Source organism: Primulina tabacum, chromosome 2 (genome assembly GCF_025594145.1).
Source record: "Primulina tabacum isolate GXHZ01 chromosome 2, ASM2559414v2, whole genome shotgun sequence".
NCBI lineage: Eukaryota > Viridiplantae > Streptophyta > Magnoliopsida > Lamiales > Gesneriaceae > Primulina > Primulina tabacum.
The window spans coordinates 5464560-5486073 of record NC_134551.1 but is presented as its reverse complement, the minus strand read 5'-3'; the positions used below and the strand labels follow the sequence as shown (position 1 = coordinate 5486073).

Here is a 21514-nt window from a genome sequence, read left to right as displayed (position 1 = left end):
TTACAAAAACTATATGTGGAATGGCTAATTTTCTAGGAGATGTCATTCAATTCAAGCTAAAAGTGATATGACAGCCTCATTCTACAACTTATTAGATGAAGAAACTTGGTGGTCAAACTTCCGTGCACACTATTGAGTAGATCATGCTAAATTTGTCTTCAACGACTTCACAATGGATACTTTTTCCTAACCTAAGGCAAACTCTGGAATTGAACCTCTTTTGGAGGCAAAAAAGTTCCAATATCTAAGGACGTAATTATGCTTCTTTTTATCTTCTTGTCCTGATGGATCGTCAAAAGTCATGAAACCAAAAGATTGGTTCTTATGTGACCATCTGTGATTTGTATGGATGCCAGAACATCTAAGCTCCTGGATGGACCGTCATTCTTCTCAAAGATAAGTATGCTAGGAGTCGGTAGCCAAAGACCATGGCTAGCAGAACTCCAACTTCCTCATAACCACTGTCTATTCTGATCCCATTAATTGAGTGACTGATATGTTGGTATTGCACTTTGAGTAGAAGCTTGTACGTGTGATAGTTAAAGGAGAGATAACGAAGCCATGATATGAACACCGGGACATTCTACAAATTATTAATCACATGTTATTTTTTGAATTTGATGCTTTTTAGATGGTAGAATTACGACCATTGTATTTAAAGTTTTGGAACTTACCTGCACAAAGAATCCCCCAGCCAACATGAAGGTCATCACAGTGACTGAGGCCAGGGTTGTTGCCCTTTTCATATCCAATAGTGTAGCTCCGATGGCTAGTCCAAGTCCCTATTTCAAAACACATGTTAAGTAAATCTTGTGTTGGGAATTATCTTGTTGAAGTAGTGAGATGATCAGGTAAATGGAAGAAAGGCGCACCTGAGCTGCTATAATGCAAAGAAAAACTGTCACCATTGTGAGGAAGAAGGAGCCGGCATTCATTTTTAGGCCTGCCATAAAATATACCACAAGAAGAAAAAGTACTGGCAGCAATAGGTCTAGTGGAAAATCACTTGTGGTTCTAGCCACAAAATATGCGCTTAACCTATACATGTCAGCTGCTCGCTCCTTGCTTAGCATGGCTCTTTCCTGAGGAAACGTAAATATGGCAGTGAAGACTGGGAAAAAACCCCAGAAAACAGCTATGAAGAACAGTAATCCTGCCTGCAATAAAATATCTTTTAGATTGTAACGGATACCTTGTTTGTAGGGGGATTAAGTACTAGTAGTACTGTTTTAGTGTGGGTAACTTCTAATCTGTATATTATCGGCTAATGATTTTGAAAACTTAAAATATATTACCTGATCTTGAAGTTCTTTGGGATTATCACTTCCAGATTGCCACCACAACAATCCCAAAATAGTTGCTGTTGCAAGAACTTGAGTAATCCTCAACCAGCTGAAATAGTCATTCTTCCGTTCTTTAAGTCCTCTCCAAAATAATATGGAATATTGTTCACACCAGCTTGCTCCATATTCTCTCTTGGAAGAACTTAGTTTAGACTTCATTTCTTCGTCCATAGATACTGGCTCCATAATATTTTCCTTCTCATGCGCAGCAACTCGTGCCTCATAGGCCTCCACGAGATACTGGATGAGAAAAATTTCTTTCTAAATAAAGAGCTTGCAATGTTAACTCGTTATCTTTTGCATTTTTTTAGCTACGTAAAGAAAATCAACCAACCACCGGTTTATATTTCTCATTTAATTTGTTGTGTCAAAATATATTTTACCTCATGTATAACTGCAGGGTCAATCTTTCCACCCTTTGTTTCTGCTTTGATGTTTCCCATTTGCACCTTGTCTTTCAATTCTGATGGGATGGAAATATCTGTTACATTTCCACTTGCTAGGTCAAGCATGAATTCTGCAGGGTTCATTGCTATAAGGGGGGAACATCCTATAGTAGAAAAGTAAGTCATTGCTTCTGATGCCTTTCCGAAATAAAGCAAGCTCCCTTTACCAAGTAAAATCAACTTATCAAATTTAAGGAAAAGTCGGCTTGACGGCTGATGGATTGTGGTAATTACTGTTTTTCCAGCCTGCCACAGTATTGGACATATTATATAAGAGTTATACTATTGGAATCCTTAAAATGAAAGAAACAATGTGTTAAGATCCACAAAATTAAAATTGGAGAACTGTAGTGAGGGTCAGGGAAAGAATTCAGAATTGCTACCTCTGCTATGTCATTTAAGGTCTCGATTATCCTTGAAGCCGTGGTAGAATCCAGGCCAGAAGTAGGTTCATCAAGGAACAACAGTGATGGGTTTATTATTATCTCGTTTCCAATGCACACGCGTTTCCGTTCCCCACCTGAAACACCCCTAACGAAGGAGCCACCAATTATTGTGTCTTGACACCTAGTAAAATTAAGTGTTGCATTGATCTATATCAGGTTTGTTGAAAAGCTTCAGAACCATTTACATCTTTTTTCTGTTTTAAGGAAGTACAATATGTCTTAAACTTAAAAGTGTCAGAGGTAGCCGCTGTAGTTACCTCTCAAGTCCCAGCTCGAGTATAACATCCATTGCTCGTTTATCCTTTTCCTCTTTTGTTAATGTCCTTGGAAGTCGTAGTCGAGCCGCGTATGTAAGTGTTTCTCTTACCGTAAGGTTGGGGAATAGAACGTCGTCTTGTGTCACGAACCCAATCCTGTTTCAACAAGAAGATAATGTATTTCAGTATAAATGGGTTACTACGGTTTTCTATGCCCAATTTTTTTATCCCTCATAGCATCAAATTGTTAATATATGAAATTCTGGTGAGTTGAGTGTTAAATATTGTCCCCGTGACTTTCTTGTAGCTTTATTCTTACGTATTTTTTTCGGGTAGAGCTGCATAATAGAATATACACGTACAGATCTCATGTTAAGTATGTTGAACTGATTCAAGATACTCACCTGCTTTTTAGTGATTTCGAATATGGTTGATCGTTGTAAGTTATTGAACCGCCGATTGAGTGCTCTGTCACTCGCCCTCCGAGTAGACTCAGCAGTGTCGTCTTCCCGCTTCCAGATGGTCCCATCAATGCTAAAACTTCCCCCGGAACAACTGAGCCTGTGATTCCATTTAAAATGTCCTTCTCCACCGTTGAAGCTATTCCTTTGAGAACCAACTTGTATGTTACATCCGTGAACTGCATCCATGGTTTAAAATAGACGTTTTAAGGTGGACGAACCCGGATTTCACTAATCATACTCCATTATAATAAGGAATCCTCTGTTACTTTCATCTCTACAACCTTATAATCTTGTCATTTTGGTGGTTTTGTTGGTCCTTCGAGTTTTTAACACACTGTTTTATATAACTCATTCGTACGGTGTCCCTTCAATTATTTGGTTCTTGTTTTAAGGGGGAGTCTTGTACAAAGATGCCATGTAAAATGAAATTCTGTACAAGACTGAACCTGATACCATAGCGATATGTTCAATAAGTCGTATTGATCTGTAAAATACCGTGGATTCCTTCCTGCCCAAATACATAATATCAATCAATCGTGGCTCGACTATTGAACTCGGGATTGAGTTTAATATTATCATCAGTTAACGATGTTTTTGATTTGACATAAAAAAAAAAAAAAAAACGAGCACGTCTAGTTCGCGGGGTCGTGTTACACACCTTGAGGAAGATTGGTAATGTGGGACTTGCGTGAAATTTCTTCCTACGCCTGCCTGCCTCAAGATCTTCAGCTGCTAACACATTGTACAGGAATTTTACGCAGAAATATACATTTTCATGCTTTGCAAGAAATTCAGACTACACAATCACGACAATGAATCAGATAGACACCTTGTTGTGTTCCTGTTTTTTCTTTAGAAGGACATAATTTGATAATTAAATAACTTTAGGAGGACATGATTTTATTTATTTGTTTATTAAAAAACAAAAACAAGCAATTTCTGCACCTTGCAAGAAAAAACTAAAAGTGACTGAAATTTGAGTTAGCTAACATTTCTAAAAATTGAAAAATCAAAATAATTTTAAATAAATGGAATAAGTGATCAGCTTGTGTATTTCAGAGTTCAATTAATTAATTTCACATTAAAGTGATCGAAATCTTGAGCATATAATAATTTAATAATTCGTATATATAAATTTAAGAAAGTATTTGTTGTTTGGACAGGATAACTTGCCTGGAGAATAGGGTAGACGACGAGACTTTTGGAGGATAATAAAATTATTATTTTCCAAAAGATTTATATCATTGGATATTTTGTGAACCACGTTTACTTAGGTCTTTTTACATGGGACTACAACACTGATATTAAATGCTTCCGTGTCTAAAAGTCGAATTTCTAGAAAATTCTTTTTACTAAAAATAATCCAACCAAGGTAATCAGTAACTTCGACCCTCAAATAGTTACATTTTTCCTAAATTTGGCTTCTATGCTAACATAGGATTTGATAAATATGGCGACACACATGGGTCACTATAAATTAAATTCATTAATCTTACTTCTATGTTCATAATATATATAGTTTTGTTATGACGTTGTTTATCAATTTTGTCAACTTCTGTGCCCACTAATGAGGTGATACATACCTATTGGATATACATTTTTGATATGTTTCATCACATCCAATTGGTGAGTAACGTTTTATCGGTGTACACGGAAATTGACACAGTTGGTTGACATCGTACGGTTTCCGTGCATACTTATGTGATCAACATCATGGTATGTTTGCAGATTATATATTTTATGATCATGTAATATGTGCATTAACTTTTCTTTATAATTATCACTTGTAGTCATATTCAAAATTAAAGGACTTACGAGTTTCATCGTCGCTGAATGGCTTCAAATCATCAATATCATCTGGTGGAACGGTAAAGCCAGTGAAGGAGAAAGAGAAGCCTAAGCTAGCGCTGGAAGCTCTGCTCAAGGCGGCGCCGCTGCTCAAATCTTCCATTTCGATTTTCATCTGTGCACTTCTCGACTTCCGAATGTGTGTGTTCTTCCCAGTACTTCCGCCGCTTCGCCCAGGTGAAGCTGCCAGGAAACTCCTGCTTGACTTTCTTGACAGATTGCCACCACCCTCTGAACCACCTCCAGACGCCGGCACCGCAACTCCCTGTAGCCGCTGCCTCGCTAGACGAAAACGCAGACTTCATTGGAGCCAGCGCCGCTGCCATCGCCTCAACTAGTTGATCGGATTTTGTTCGTAGAAGACCGACTGTGGAGTTTGTTTTCTCCATCGCCATAATAGCTGTGGATCGTTTTCTGCATGCAATCATGAGAATTCAAGATTGTATAATTGCTAAATATTTTTATTATTACAAGGGATTTTACAACAAAAAATTGGCATCCTACTATTTTCCTAAAATCTGCATATTTTGTTTGTGATATTCAATTAATGAAAAGTAGTACACTTACAGCTGAATTTGGAGTGAGGTTGTGTAAATGACATGAAAGGAAAGGAAAGGAAAGGAAAGAGATATCGATCTGAAGGGAACTCGCGCGCTTGCATTTCTTTTATAAGGGCCAATGAATCTTCAAGTTACACGAATACCCCTCATTTTAATTGGGAGGGATTTACATTTTAAATTTTTATACTCTAATCATAATATATAAGCATGCATATCGTAGATTTTAAAATATCAATTATTTTTCTACGGTTGCGAAAATTACACTTGAACCCTAAATTATTTTTAAATTGAATTTCAGTCAATTTAGAGTCCAAATTTAAGTTTATGTTGTTTGTTCGAACTTAATTGGGAAGTTTATATCTATTAATATAAAAAATGTTGGTAAAAACTTGTGTGAGACGGTCTCACGGGTCGTATTTTGTGAGACGGATCTTATTTGGGTCATATATGAAAAAGTATTATTTTTTACGCTAAGAGTATTACTTTTTATTGTGAATATCGGTAGGGTTGACCCGTCTCACAAATAAAGATTCGAGAGACCGTCTCACAAGAGACCTACTCAAATGTGTTTGAACATGTGTGTTCTCCTTTCGAAATAATTTTTGTACTAAAATATTTTTAATTTTTATTTTGATGCAAAATATCTTTCAAAAAATTTAATTTATAATACCAAAATTCAGAAGCAAAAGGTTAAGTTCTCGATCAGCTTTTGCGCTTACTTGAAAATTAGAAATGAAAAAATAATAATAATAATAATAATTCCGCTCTTCTATTTTTTTTAAACACGTTAAAAAAGTTAAGTTTAGTAAAATATTTTTAAATTTTTAGTTATTTTGGTTCAATCGCTGACATGGTAACAAAACAAGTCTATCAATTTTCGATCATAACCTCATTTTCCAGTGTCACGTCAATAGCACGATAATTATGATTGAATGAAAAATATATTCAAGGTCAGTACACAAAATACAAATTTAGAAAACTTGGAAATTAAAATAATCAACAAGATCTGTTTTTATAGACTTTAACACGACCTTTTCGAACTATTTGTCAACTAGTCTGGACTTTTCAAGTGTACTATTACGAAAACAAATGAGCAATCAACTTCAGTCCAATGTCATTCATATCTACCGTAGACGTGTTCGGACAATTTTTTCCATCCCCATTAACCATGGCATACAATTAGTCACTGTTATCATCGTCCAACCCGCGTTTTCCGATGATGTCTTGCCAGATCCAACGGGCCCCAATGCGTTTGGGATCATGGGATCCATGTTGGGGCCGTCGGGTATGACCTTATTGTGTGTGTGTTTTGATAAATGTCATATGAGTATCAATTAAATACGTGTGTGTTAAATAATTATTAATATCAGATGCCTGACGTCGGAAAAAAAGATGAAATGACCAGTTTGTCGCTCAGATTCACCCCTCCCCCCATCACAACTAGCGCATCAAAACGAGGTATTAATTAGCAGCATGGTAAAATGTTTTGATTCATTTTGTGTGATAATTTTCTTGTTCATAGTGGAATGAAGTATTTCAATTATACAAATACTTGGTTTACTTGTCTAACGTGTACAATTAGGTTTCATGTCTATCCAATCAAACTTTTGATAAATATTAATAGGTTTTTGTTTTATAAAAATTAATTATTATAAAATAGGTGCTTGCCTTGCCTGGACGTGACATTTACATGCTGTCAAGAATCAGGTTGCGGCCAAATTTCATCCGAGGTTTCCTCATTTATAGGGCATCTGTTTGGTTATTTCCTAATCATGTACCACTTCTATCTTTTGACTTAGCCTCACATAACAACCACAATCATTGAAACACACACAAACAAAAGGTAGCTAGGCAGTGTTTCACTCTAATAGAAAATTTATATATACATAAGTTAAAAGTTATGATCTTGAAGCTATAAATTTCCAACAACAATGCTAATAATAATCCGACTAGGTTTTTAACATTTAACTATTACATGAGTTTGAACTCACATTTTTTTCAATGGAGTATCACTTATAGTGATCTTCTTAGAATGACAATGGGATGAGATAGGGTGGGGAGGGGCCGAGGAGGATGCCTTTCCCATCCCCGGCCCAATCCGTGGAGATTAACTCTCCATCGGACCCTCATTCTAGTTTTTATCTAATTGACATGAAAATCATCCAGGCTTGTCAAATTGGGTCAGGCCCGGCATAAAAATTGAGCGGGTTGGGTTGATAAAATAGCAGCCCGTTTGGAGGCGGGCCAAACGGGTTGAGCCCGTTTGGGTTGCAGGCTGGCACGCCAAATTAGGGTCGAATTTTATATTTTTAAGTTTTATATAAAAATTCCTATTTCTTCTTTTTTTTTTTCTCATGTGCCTAACTTCAATCAATCCGGTAAAATCTCTATGCTTTTATTTTTTTTTTGAAGATGTTACACTCTCCAGTCTCCTCCCTTTTTTTAATGTTTAACTCGAATTAATCCAGAATTATCGAAATAATATAGTAAATAAAGTAATTATGTGTATTGTTGAACACATAATATTTTCTGAAATTTACAACCGTCTGTTTTCTCGACTTTGTGTTATCTTCCAATGTTTCTCACTTTTTAAGAAAATGTGGATGGTAAGAGCTAGGTGCCTTGTGCGGACAAACTCTTAAGATCGTTAATTTTTGTTTTCTGGTGATAACAAACCCTTAAGAAACTGAAGAAAGTGTATACTAAAAAAGATTTGGAATTCACATTTAAAGGTTTCATTATATTTACGGTTGGTGATATTACATGAGTAAATTTTTAGTACATGTGTACGATGAAATTTTGTGTGAATTAGAATAAACATTTTATTTTTTTATGGATTATGTTGATTGTTGTATGCTTTCAATGTCTTATTTCAAGGTTTTTAAGTTTTTTATGAAACTATTTGACTGAAATATATTTTTCTTCTATGTTTATTTTAATATTGTAGTATTTTTTTTTAAAAAAATAATAAACGGGTTGGCCCGCCTAACCCGCGGCCCAAGGTGGGTTGGGCTGGGTTGGCCATTTAGAGGCCCGTCAAAATGGCAGGCTGGCCCGCCCCGCCCCGCCCCGCCTAATGGCGGGTTGCGGCCAGCCCGCCCCGTCAGCCCGTTTGACATGTATACATCATCCTGGCTTCGCGAACATTAAATCTCTGTCCTAGTCATTATCTTCGCTTCAAATAATTAAGAAATGATAAAGAGTATCGGATTTGTCATCATTATCCCCGACCTGACATGAATTAAATCACTATCTCCATCACCGCTTTAAATATCGGTTGAATTAACCAAAAAAATTTTCAAATTCACTTGAAGAATATTGATACAATAATCCAATAACATACATAAATACTAATATTAAAACAATACAAACTTTTGTAATTTATAATTTTAATAAATAAAAAAGATAAAGCTACATAATTATCATGAGGTCACGAGTTAGATCATAAACGATATTTGAATTTGATTTTTTTTGTTAATTATCAGGAAAAATCATTATTATTAATGATATTATTAACCAAGACCTCATGGAAGGTACGAGCATGAGAATTATTAATGATATCATTATCCGAGACCTCATGAAAGGTTCGAGGACGAGGATAATATTTTCATGCCCGTACCCGATTTGCTGAATCCATCTCATTTCGGATTTTTCCTGATGAGAAAATTGTCATCCCACTTCCAAGTATATTTATTGAAAAATCCAATATGTGAACTTTCTTTCGAGTCAAAATTTGCTAAATAAAACATATGTTTCGCCATAATTTCATCATTATCGTCGTCTATCATTTTACATCTTTTAATCGAGATTACCGGGGATGAACATACATCTCACAATCATTCTCCATGGAAGAAAATGTCTTAAACGGCTAGCTAGTTGTTCCATCACCAAAAAATATTATTAAGTAAAGGAGACTATCATTCATACTTCAGAAAGTATTACCTAACAGTTTACCTCATTTTTATATTTATTATTATTATTAGTTAACTTTCAAGATTAAAAAAAAAGGAGTTATGTTAAAATTAAAAAAAAAACTTCACTTAGAAATTAATATATCTTTAAAAACGACAACGTGGCAGCTTAGCTAGATATTGATTATGATGCATCGCCACATGTATGCTCCGTATACCCTAAATGAGATACATAGAAACACATTTCAAATATATATATATATGAAAAAATTTATGTGAGACGGTCTCACGAGTCGTATTTTGTGAGACGGATATTTTATTTGAGTCATCCATGAAAAAAAATATTACTTTTTACACTAAGAGTATTACTTTTTATTCTGAATATCGGTAGGGTTGACCCGTCGTACAGATAAAGATTCGTGAGACCATTTCACAAGAGACCTACTCATATATATATACACACACACTGAAACATATGTCGGTGCACTATATTAAATTCACATTGAATCTATATTAGAATTTTTTATTGATTTGATTGGAGTGAAAAATGGATAAATATTACATTTAAAAAATGGATGATATTTAATCATATTTTTTTCTTTCAGAAAAAAAGGTCAAATTAAACGAGATTTAGCTAGATATATATATGTATACAGGTGGAGCCAACTGTGCTTCCCGGTGGGCAAAAAGGGCGGTGCCGGCCAATCCACGTGATAGGGACGGTGGCCAGCGTCTGCTACTAAGCTAACTCCGCCACACACCTGGTAACCAAAATATCACGTGAATTAGCTAGTCACGATTACAACATACATAATATATTATTTATTTTTATCTAACTTTACATTCTTGTTCAGCTACTCCTTCATTGGAAAGTTTTGTTTCATTCATTTTCCCACGCACTTTTTTTTAAAAAAAATTATTTATTTATTGGGGTGTCATAATAATATTAATAATAACGATGAATTATGTTTAATTTCCAATTGGCTGACGATCCTAACATTTGTCATATACTGACTGTACTAATTCAATGCAGTTAATCGCCTAATTAAACATCAAATATTGATTGATTGTTCTTTTGTGAGAACGATATCACTTTCCAACTATCATCGTCTCAATAATTACATCAATTCACAATTAACGGGATATGTTATATTTTTTATGTTAGCTGAAGATCCTTGTAATTACATCATGAATGTGCATATAATTTGGATTTCTATGATTATCTTACTTTCATATTTTCCTTTTTAATCGAGATGAGACTATATTTGATATATAGAAAATTTATGTGTATATATTTAATTGTTCATGTGAATGAACACAATGCATCATTCCATGATATACGATGATTAGTTGATCATATGGTAAATTTTATATATATTTATTTTTGAATTAAGATGATCAAATTATTAAAATATATCGAGGATATCACTTCGAGCGCAATCATTGCGTCATGCAGTTGAATTTTGACAATTGAATGAAATTTCAGAAACAAAAAAGTACTTGTAAATGGATGTACTATGATAAGTGTATAACGTGATTGGACCAAAAACGAACTCGAGACGCGTAAACGAGTCGACAAGATCAATAAAACGAAAAGTTAGTACATGTCTGGTTTTGTAAAAATAAACGTAGAAAACAGTGACAAGTGATAAAATGAAAAGTTGTAATCAAATTAAAGTCAATAATTTGCCATTTACTACAAATTTGACGTACGTGATCATAACATGCACCGTGTCCTAAGGCCTATCGTCAATTTTTATGTAAGGAGATATCACATTAAAAAGGTGACACAAATCCTTAAGGTTTACAAATATGTGTGTCGATAATTGTGTGTGTTATTATTATTTTTTTTTTGGCATTCTTACGAATATTTTTGTACGTACAATTATAAGCGAGGGCCCTCTCTAATAGTACTTGATGATACGAGTTAGCCTGCTATTATCAAAATATAAATATGTATATATATCATGATTATGAGATTAGGATATTGTTGTTTCGGTATGTCTGTTAAATTTTACTAAAGAAATTCGTAAAAAAATTGTATAGAATTATTCTTTGTTTGGTAGACTCTCTTGATTGACAATATCTTCCTATTTGTCTCAGTAGGATTCGAAGTATCAACCTTATTGAGTATTTTCCTGACTATATCATTTAGCGATCAGTCCGAAAATATAGATTTGAGTCCCATGAGAGAACTAAAAAATCGTTATGTCTTGGGTGTATATGCTCGAGTCGAAATCAACCTAAAGTTTTGGTCCAATTTTAATTATTGCAATAGCAAAGTAAAATGATTCCTTACCATTCATTATTTCAACGATAATAACAATCAAACTAGAAAAGAGGATAAGAAGTACTAATGGCTCCAGTTTACAAGATCATCCTTTTTCGTCTAGGAAATTAAGGAACTTGTGGTCTTGTGGAAATATTTTGGTGCTAAAAATTGTCCGAAAACTAACAGAAATTTTATTATTCTCTAGCTAATTTTTGGGTCAAATTCAACTCTTGAAAGATAGCTCAAGTAGGACGATGAGATTGGAAATAAACAACTGGAACGTGAAGTTTACGAGATATTTCGGGTGTCCCATATGGCAATCTTATATATAACGATGAGTCTGAGTTTTGATAACACGTAAAGATTGAGACTTTGGACTTAACTGATCAACTCCGAAAGCTAACTTAATAGAGATGATTGTGCGTATCTTCTTCTTCGTATAACTTTCACGTTTAGATGGGCGAGATCTATTTATTTGGTACAGGCATCGCAAATGTTGTAATATTATTGTATTATAAATTGTAAGGCCGACGATTATATGGTTTTTGTAGCTCTCATGCACTATTGGATTTAATGTCACTGTATTTCCATAAGAGCATGTCCACTATACTTTATTTGCAGTCAACTTAGTACTCGGGCTCCGAGCGGTGATGGAGTGGGCTAGGCCTGCCTGACTGGTTGAACTGTCAAATCTGATCCAGTTCCACGCTGGCCCATAAAAATAAATTAAAATCCGTCCTCGTTGTTGGTATGGTGCTTGCTGGCAAAAAACATTTTTTGTGGAGGAGGAGGGAGTATAAACACATATTATATTTAACATGAATGACCATAAACCCAGATTTAGGTTTGGGAATTTAAAACAATTTATATAATTTAAAATAGATTTGTAAAATAAAAATATATTGAATTCCAGAAACATCGGTGATCAAATTCGATTGCAAATGGAGAGAATATCCCCAGAAAGTGACAACTACTCCATGGCGCAAACTTATCTTCTCACCGACTACTCTCAACCTTAGAACCCTGATCGATCCCTTGTTTATACATAGAGACGCTCCTGTTTCCATTCGACATACAAAAATGGCTTACTCATCTGCCACTTCTATGGCTGCTCTTCTCCCAGCCAATCCCAATCCCAATACCAAAGCTTACATTTCTTCAAGATTATCCCCCAATAAATTCCCGTCACTTGTCCTACCTTCTTCATTTGGTGGAGTTCGCAAATCTTCTTCCTCGGGAAAATGCAGTTTTGTTGTCCGTGCTGTAAGTCTTCCCATGGTCACGCTTTGATTTTCTCGTTCTTTTTAACAATCTTGTTTTTATTTTTTTGCCTTTATTTTTCATTTTGCGTCAATCTTGAAATGGGTTACAATTTGTTGGGTTTTACTGTGAGTTTGTTTTAGGGAAGACCCTCTACTATATTTGGACTCGTAATTCTATTTGCGAAGGTCCGACTTTGAGATGATTTTTGCTGCTTATGTTATCCATCGCTGTCATGAGTTCAGAATTTAGTTCATGGATGTAAGAATTCAAAGTTTTAATCTTAAAACTTCGACTTAACTATAATAAATAACTATATTATTCTTGTCTAAATAAGCCTTTGTGTATATGGTTTGTGACCAAATTTTGTGGAAGTTTGATATTACCTGTGATCTGCGCTTATGGTAATTCTTGAATGGATTGTCTTGATTTGACAGAGTGAACTTCCACTGGTTGGAAATAAAGCTCCAGACTTTGAGGCGGAGGCTGTTTTTGATCAAGAATTTACTAAGGTAAAATGATCAAGAATGCCTTGTTTGACTGTTGACATTATCTCGACGTTGCAGAAAATTAGTGGGACAGAGCTTTTTGTTCTTGAAGAAATTTTTTTGTAGGGAAAAATAGCATGTTTTCTTAATGTAGCTTCTCTATCCAAATACAGTCTGAGCGGCTTCTGAAGTGCTCTTTACGAAAAAGTATCAGTAGTTTAATGTTTTGATGCACTGTAGAATAACTTTTATTTTTAAAAAATAGAGAGAAGCCCGTAAGTCACATTTTTTTGGCCTTTTGATCTTGGTTTCTTTAAGCATTTTCTAAATAAAAGCTCTACCGATTACCACTTTTTCTAAAAGTTACTCTTTTTTAACGAGACTTTTCCCATGGAAACACACTTTTGTCTTGGAGTTTTGCGTTTAACTTCTTGTGTTGGTTTGATTAGACCTACGTGTTGCATGTTCCATTTGTGTGTCTGCATAGGCACCTCCTTGTTTGCCTTAATGGGAGTGACATGAGTCGGTGAACCTTCCTTTAGAGACTACCTTCCAAGATGTTCAACAAAAGGTTTATGAAAAGAAACACTCAGAATCGCCTTAACCTCTTTTTTAACCTTTGGATGGATTGTTTGAAACAAGCTCTACCTCAGCTCAATCATTTTTGTAACACCTCATGTGCAACATAGTGCAGTATCTCCTATTCATCTGTAAGGATATTATTACTCATCAAGATTAATTTTTACCGCAGGTTAAACTCTCCGAGTATATTGGGAAAAAATATGTTATTCTCTTCTTCTACCCTCTGGACTTCACATTTGTTTGCCCCACTGGTGAATCTGATTCTTGAACCTGCGGCCATATCATTTACCTCATATTTGAACTAGCTGTTTTTTCTGATTGATGTATGTTCGACTCATTCATTATTTATTTTACAGAAATTATTGCCTTTAGTGACCGATACAACGAATTTCAGAAGTTGAACACTGAAATACTGGGTGTATCTATAGACAGTGTGGTGAGCCTTAAACTTTTTTTCTTGTATCTACATAAGTGAATATCTATGTATACATTCCATATTTTGATTTTATATGGTCTAGAGTTCCAGCTATGAGTTTTTTTCGTAATCAACTCGTGTTTTATGCTATCCTAGATGAATTTGTGAGCCTTTTTGTGTTAATTGACTTGTACACTTATTACTCAACCCAATATGTAGTTTTCGCACCTCGCATGGGTTCAAACAGACAGGAAATCTGGGGGTTTGGGTGATTTGCAGTATCCATTGGTTTCCGATGTGACAAAATCGGTTTCACAATCATATGGCGTGTTGATTCCAGATCAGGTAACAATATATATTACTGATTGGTGGCATGCGATTCATAAATCGAGTTTTAAGCATGGATTACGAATCCATAAATTATGAGTTGAGAGATTAAGTTGTAATGGTGAGAATCATTTATTGAGCGATCCATTTTAGTATCATGATTTTACCATATTCTCAGGATCAATGATTAGGGAAGAGCAATGATTCAAGAAATTCTGATCACTTGTTCTACCATTTCAGGGAATTGCATTAAGAGGACTTTTTATTATTGACAAGGAAGGGGTTATCCAACATTCTACTATCAACAACCTTGCAATTGGCCGAAGTGTCGATGAAACGTTAAGAACTCTTCAGGTGAAGTAAAATATCAGAACAAAATGAATACAGTTCTAAATCTTCTGCTGCTTTGTCACATATCCTATGATTAGAAAGTCTTCATAAAACATGATAAGAATCTTGTGTACTGGATAAATATTCAATCGATATGTTTGTTGATCGAAATTATATTTGTATGTTTAATTTCTTGTGCAGGCTTTGAGATATGTTCAAGAGAACCCAGACGAAGTATGCCCTGCTGGATGGAAGCCTGGGGAGAAATCCATGAAGCCGGATCCTATTCTCAGCAAGGAATACTTTGCTGCTATTTAACCCGAGAATTCATGCCAAGTCTGAAAGAAGTATTGGTGTTATTGCGAGGTCATTTGAATTTTTTTTTCTTTAACCATGTGACTATAGCATTATCGTGTTGAGTTCTGAGAATGATCTGGCTTTTATTGTTACGGAAAATGTAAATGCCTCTTTTAGCATCAAGCTACGTTCATGTTTGAATCAATGTCGACTTAGTTCATCTTAAACATCAAGCTACATTTAAGTTATACCCTCTGAGACGGAATTACGTCAACTTAGACATCAAGCTACATTCATGTTTGAATCAACAACCATTGTTCTGACAAAACAATAACTGTTAAACGCTAACAAACTCAATTACGATACCTGCTGCTGCGGTCCCTATCACGCTCTCGTTCCTGCCCATATTCTCTGTCTCGATCCCTTTCTCTTACCCTGTCTCGTTCTCTACTTCTATGCCGAACCCTCACCTCGTCACGCGCTCGCTCCCGATCTCTATTTCTTTCCTTGCGGTCCCTTTCACCAGTACCTGTCAATAACATAACATTGTCAAACAAATGCCTTTGCAGCGATAATGCTCTCTTCATTTGCCCAATACTATAAACGCCATTCCTTCGTAGATAATCCAAGCATTGTACATCTACCCTCATGGCCAGTTCTAAATATATAAAACAACTCAAATCTTCATACCATTTTCTGAAAACCACCAATGCCCTTCCAATAAGAAGTCAGTGTGTGATGAGCCAAGATTATGGTTTGTTTCAACCTACCCGTGCAGGCAGTGCCTGCACGGGCAATGTGGAGTGATCCGGGCCCACCTCCCTGTAAAAAAAAAAAAAATTGGCTCGAAAAAATCCGAGCCGTTGGATCGACCCCTGCGGGCACTAAAATCCGAGCCGTTGGATCGACCCCTGCAGGCAGTGCCCGCAGGGGTAGGGTCGACCGAACCCAAGATTATGTATAGATTGTTTGGATAATCACCAGCATTTTGGTTTCTAAGTTGCTTGGAAGGAAGGAGTTTGTAGTGGTATTCTCTACCTGCGACTGATACAATAGATTGAAGAAAAGAGGATATATAATGCAAACATTTCGTTATTATAATATTAACAATTTTAAACATCTAAGAACATTACCGATTGATCAGGTCTACGAAAACAACTACAAGAGTAAACTTAAGTACTTTGAAGTGAAACCACCACAGTACCAGGCATTTTTAAGTAAAAAGGATGTTTTGCGGTTTCTTTCGGGTGGCCCTATGCTAAGCTGTTTGCTTGGTTAAAGATAACTATCCCTTCACTCCTTTTCCATCATATATTGTTTAAGATATTCCGTTCATAGGTCTCCAATTATTGCACCACTTAAGGTGTATAAAATGGAAAAATATAAGATGCCAACAAAACCAACATCCACCTAACTTGGGGACGTAAATCAAATTGCGTGCTTACGTAGACCAGCACAAATTGCAGAGTAGGCATCCACAAGATTTGGTCAAATGACTTAAATCCATTCGTCTCCCAAATGTAACATTTCGAACTGACAAGATGTATTCAAATTCAATCATGAGGGAACACAGAATTCACTGAATCATAAATTACCTAGTTCTTCAACCTCCCATCCAGCACGTCCAACACCAGGAACTCCAAGAGCATTTTCAGCTTGTTGTGTTTTAGAACGGAACTTCTTTTTAAGATTTCCAAATTCATCGTACATCTCACCATCATCCTGATATCATGGAAAGCAATCTGATTAAAAGCCTTGGATTGCATGCACCTACATATCTCAGAGAATATTTACACTACCTCTTCAGCCTCTTGTCGGCGCCGCTTGGTCTCTTCTATTTCTTCTTCATCTAGTTCTTTGTAGCCTCCGCCACGCCCTCCTCTAGAAGTGAATCAAAATATATTACCAAGATCATCATTCTGCTAATTTGTGAGGAAGAAGGAACAATTTCATCCACCCATATATACATTCCTCTCCAACTCAAAAGATTTTACACATGATAATTTGAGGGAGGAGAAGAACAGCAATATAAGTAATCAATTATGTATTCATCTCTTTGTAACAAGATCATTCAACGAGAAATTTAACAGAGTTTACAAAGTGCTTCAATATCATACAGCCCATATAGTTGTATAAAATTACATAGGAATATAAAGCAGACAGCCAAAAGGCTAAAAACATCATCCACATACCTCACACCCCCCTCGCTATGTCCAGGTTTATTGGTGTTGCAGATGTTACATTTTAGGCGTTTTAACCAATTAATGTTCCCACACCTGAGGAAAACAGGCACGGAGTTAATACTTTCAATGTCCGAAGAAACAATCAAGCCAACAAAAAAGGCATAGAAAGAGCCATCTTACTGCGGAAGTCGAAATTAGTTAAAATTAGCCAAATCCTGCACGTAATAATCCAATGCAGTACAAATCTAACACTTGAATTGTTCTCAACAACAAAAATATTGCCATCTATATTACTGTTGAATGAAAAGCAATTACTAAATTTATGCATAAAAAGAAAAGGAAACACCACCAGGCGCCACAAGATTACTAACAGTTAATAGGATGTTAATTGGGCTAAGTCTGTTTCCAGTGACCTAAATATAAGAATGAGTAAAGATAATCACATTAACTGGTCACTGGTGGGTCAGAATGCACAAGTAAATATCGACACATCAAGACACATCAAGAAACGAGAAAATCCTGCCTATAGTGAGAACTCTTGGTTGCAGCTGAGGCAAAAATCGATATAAGCCAGATATAAAGAAAGTCTGTTAGTACTTTTTCTTGTATATTTTTTCTCTCCATGTCACACTTCTCACCTGCACCACAAGCCCATTTTTCATCACCAAAGATCCAGCAATGAAAAGAGAGTTTTGCATCCATTCCAAGGAGTATTTTGTCACTCTTAATGCATGTCGTCAGAATAACTAAGAAATGTGAGATTCAACATTCTTATATTTAGTGAAGAAACCAGATGTTCTTCTCTGTAAGTTATAGAGATAGCAAGGAGAAATCTACTCAACCTCAACTTTCATGGACCAATTGAAACATGGTTGAATAATAATATAATATGTTGGCCAAAAGAGAAAACCAACTCTATTGATTATCATTCCCTACTTAGAATGCGATATACTATAGCTTATCGGGAGAAATTCTAATTCTTCAGAATCAAACGAAGTAAACCATTAAGAGTACAGTAAATGAAGATACCATTTTACTTGAACACAATAAAAGGCAAAATATGTCTCACATGGGGCAAGGCCAGTCATTTGGACCAAAAAGCCCTCCTCCAGTACCACCGACTGCGTGATTCTGGCCTCCTAATTCATGCCCATCTCGGCCCCTACCTCGACCACCTCTAGTGGCACCGCCGGAGGATGCTCCAGCAGGACGCGCAGTTCCACAGCGGTTGCACGCACCTCGAAATGCAAAATTTACATTGCCACAACTGCTTCCACCAAAAAGTATGAGAAGCTATTTCCACAACCACTTTTTAAGTGAAATATTAAAGACCACAGGGCTTAAAAGAACAAGAAGGAGCCGTTCACCAATAATCACATCACAGACCTTGTATTTGTACATAGCCAATCTCCATCTTGCTGCCACACTTTACCCCTGCCTCTTCCAGCCCCATCATTCAAATCCTTAGCTGCTTCCTCAAACCCATTTGAATCGCTACCCAGAACTGGATCACCAGCTTGATTCCCGAGGTCATCTTTGCTCTTTCACTCTGCCGGAAAAACTCCAATTACAGCTCCATGGAAATCTTTGTCGTTAAACCATTCAACAGCAGCTGTGGCTGCATGAGGATCCTCATATGTGACTGTGGCATCACCTTTGAGCTCATTTGTCATTTTATCATGGTACAACCATATCTTCGGACGCCCACTTCATTTGTCTTTCTAATAAGCAGCAGTACAGCCAAAAAAACCCAAAGATTGAGATCATATTATCAATCATAAAAACGGGTACAATCAATCACAAGCGCACACAAGAGCACATACATTTTTCAGGTATATTCATATCAAGTAACCACAAAGTTCTTGTTTTGATGGAGAAAACTTTCGAGATATATTCTTAATAAAGACAAGATTAAAAGGTCAGAAAATGTGATTTTGGTCTTACTTTAGCTTCACATTAAGCAATGATAAGAAATTAAAGTAAAAAAACACTCTTTATCACCAACACATCTCAGCATTAAACCTATTTAAAAAAGAACACTTAAATTCTGAACTTAATAAAGTACTTTGCATACGATGTCATGTATTGTAAACAATAGTAGATCAATAGGATACCTTAAGCAAGCCAATGGTACCAAAGTGCTCCGCCAACATATTCTCATCCGTCCCCGGGGGCAAATTACAAACGTAAACAACCCCGTTTATGGAGGCTCCTTTACCAGAATGTTTCGACATTATACTCCAATTTCATGAAGCACAGCAGCTAAAATAAAAAGTAACTCCTGTATCCACCCCTTGGATTGCGGAAGCTAGCAAACCACAATATACGAAAATATAAAATTTGTACAATTTCAAAAATAAGAAAGACCGTTAATTGATAACCATTGATACGCATCGCTGATTGTCAGCAAATCAGTGAAGCTAATGATACCGGCCAAGCACCATGTTCCCCCGGGATTCATGACTGGGCGGTTAGGGTTTTAAAGTAAAACAAGTGAAAAAATTCCGTATAATGAAAGAAGTAGAACCTGTTCTCTCCGGTGCGATGCTCCGCCTTCGCCGGTGTACGCTGTCGAGAGGATGGAGAATGGAATGAAATTTGACGGAAAGTTGGGGACAAGAAATGTAATTTAACGTTCCATTGGAGGTCGTTCGGTCATTACTTAGTAGCTCGGCCCATCTAATCTTGTTCAGGTCCAATAGAAAATCCTTGCAGTTTAGCCCATGACCTCTAATGGGCCCAAATCGTAATTTTGTATAAGTTCACATTGTGGTATTTCATAGTCTAATTATCTGTTTAGAATATTAATCATTTTAGTCCAGAAGTTGCTAATAGGTATTGGGTCAATTACAAGCCCAAAAATAAAGTTACAACTTTATGGTAGGAAAAGAGGAATGAATTTATACAGGTGATTGGTAGGATTTTAAAATATAGGTGCTTTTGGTAGGAAATTATTTTACATAGAAAATTGGTTTTACAAAAAAATATGTTAATAATACATTTTAAACTTTCATATCAGAATTTTATATTCAGATGTTGAATAATATGGATAGAAATTAACATCTCAGACAACAAATCGAGTATGATCTCGTAACATCATACAGATCTGATAATTACATTACGATTGATTAATATTAAAAAACCGAGTTCGCCATTTGATTATGTATGTTTCAATCGATTCTCAGTGATATTTCGAAACAAGTCTAAGAATTTTCCACATTAATTATGTGATGATAGTGGGCTTTTAAGTTTGGTGAAGTTAACATAAGTTTGGCCATTACATGGAACAAATAATTAAATGAAAACTTTCTAACAAAGGAGTGTGTGTTGTACGTAATTCCATCTCCTTTGCATTAAGAAGGTTGTCATGTCAAAGAGCATAATTATTTATATTCGTAAGACGAGCTGATTCGACTCATACTTAATATAGAAAATAATATTGTTCACATATTAATATTTTTTCATGATTTTGATAAAGTTAGATATCAATATCAAAAAATTAAAATGTGAGAGTGTCTCACTGGAGTTTTTATGCATATCAAATTTTCCCTTATTAACTTTAATATATATAAATAAATATTATTATGTCTTCTATCTAATAAAGTGGCTTGGCCAAAGCACCACTTGGTGAACATGAAACTTGCTTGTCCCAGGAAAATAAAATACAAAGAAACAACAAAATCTACCTAAATAAATTAAAAAATCTACCTACAATCAACGGGACTCAAACCTAAGATTAACAAGTATCCAGACCTCAACTTTAGCAATTGGGTCAAAGCCTCATCGGCTCTTTGCAAGGTCTTATTTTCACCAAGACAATATGAAATTTTGAAGTGATAAATATTTGTTAAGTAATCTAAATTAGAAGTTATATTTATCGGTGTAATTAAATTTATGAACGTACTTCATAGATTGTAAGCAGCTTATGCATGCATAATTTATATTAATTATTAATTAAATACCATGACCATTACATATTAACTTAATAATAATAATAATTATTATTATTATTATTATTATTATTTTTCCGTATATAATCGATTCTAATATTGAAAAATTCTTTCAACGTTCTCTTTTAATATAAC

At 35.4% G+C, this 21514-nt stretch overlaps 2 protein-coding genes and 1 pseudogene across 2 annotated transcripts; 1 reads left to right on the top strand and 2 right to left on the bottom strand.

The window, feature by feature from the left end:
* Nucleotides 1-13: 13 nt before the first annotated feature.
* Nucleotides 14-5505, bottom strand: LOC142527487 (ABC transporter G family member 22-like). Its single transcript, XM_075632305.1, is given in 12 exon segments — nt 14-583; nt 675-782; nt 873-1157; nt 1296-1583; nt 1727-2035; nt 2173-2356; nt 2493-2648; nt 2897-3132; nt 3615-3685; nt 4772-5075; nt 5077-5218; nt 5372-5505. Coding segments are annotated over 11 exon segments (2286 nt in total). The 5' UTR covers nt 5200-5218; nt 5372-5505; the 3' UTR covers nt 14-361.
* Nucleotides 5506-12476: 6971 nt separating this feature from the next.
* LOC142527478 (2-Cys peroxiredoxin BAS1, chloroplastic-like) lies at nt 12477-15451 on the top strand. The gene is made up of 7 exons (XM_075632293.1): nt 12477-12810; nt 13245-13319; nt 14047-14128; nt 14234-14313; nt 14512-14637; nt 14860-14973; nt 15151-15451. Exons 1-7 carry the CDS (start codon nt 12628-12630, stop codon nt 15265-15267), a joined length of 777 nt encoding a protein of 258 aa, XP_075488408.1. The 5' UTR covers nt 12477-12627; the 3' UTR covers nt 15268-15451.
* LOC142527467 (transcription initiation factor TFIID subunit 15-like) lies at nt 15344-20043 on the bottom strand (annotated as a pseudogene).
* Nucleotides 20044-21514: the final 1471 nt, after the last annotated feature.

Bases quoted from the DNA above. Each gene is read 5' to 3' on its own strand.
- LOC142527478 (XM_075632293.1), top strand. From the start codon at position 12,628: ATGGCTTACTCATCTGCCACTTCTATGGCTGCTCTTCTCCCAGCCAAT. The intron at 12,811-13,244 runs GTAAGTCTTCCC...TTGATTTGACAG, and splicing joins GCAGTTTTGTTGTCCGTGCT to AGTGAACTTCCACTGGTTGG. The intron at 14,974-15,150 runs GTGAAGTAAAAT...TTTCTTGTGCAG, and splicing joins AAACGTTAAGAACTCTTCAG to GCTTTGAGATATGTTCAAGA.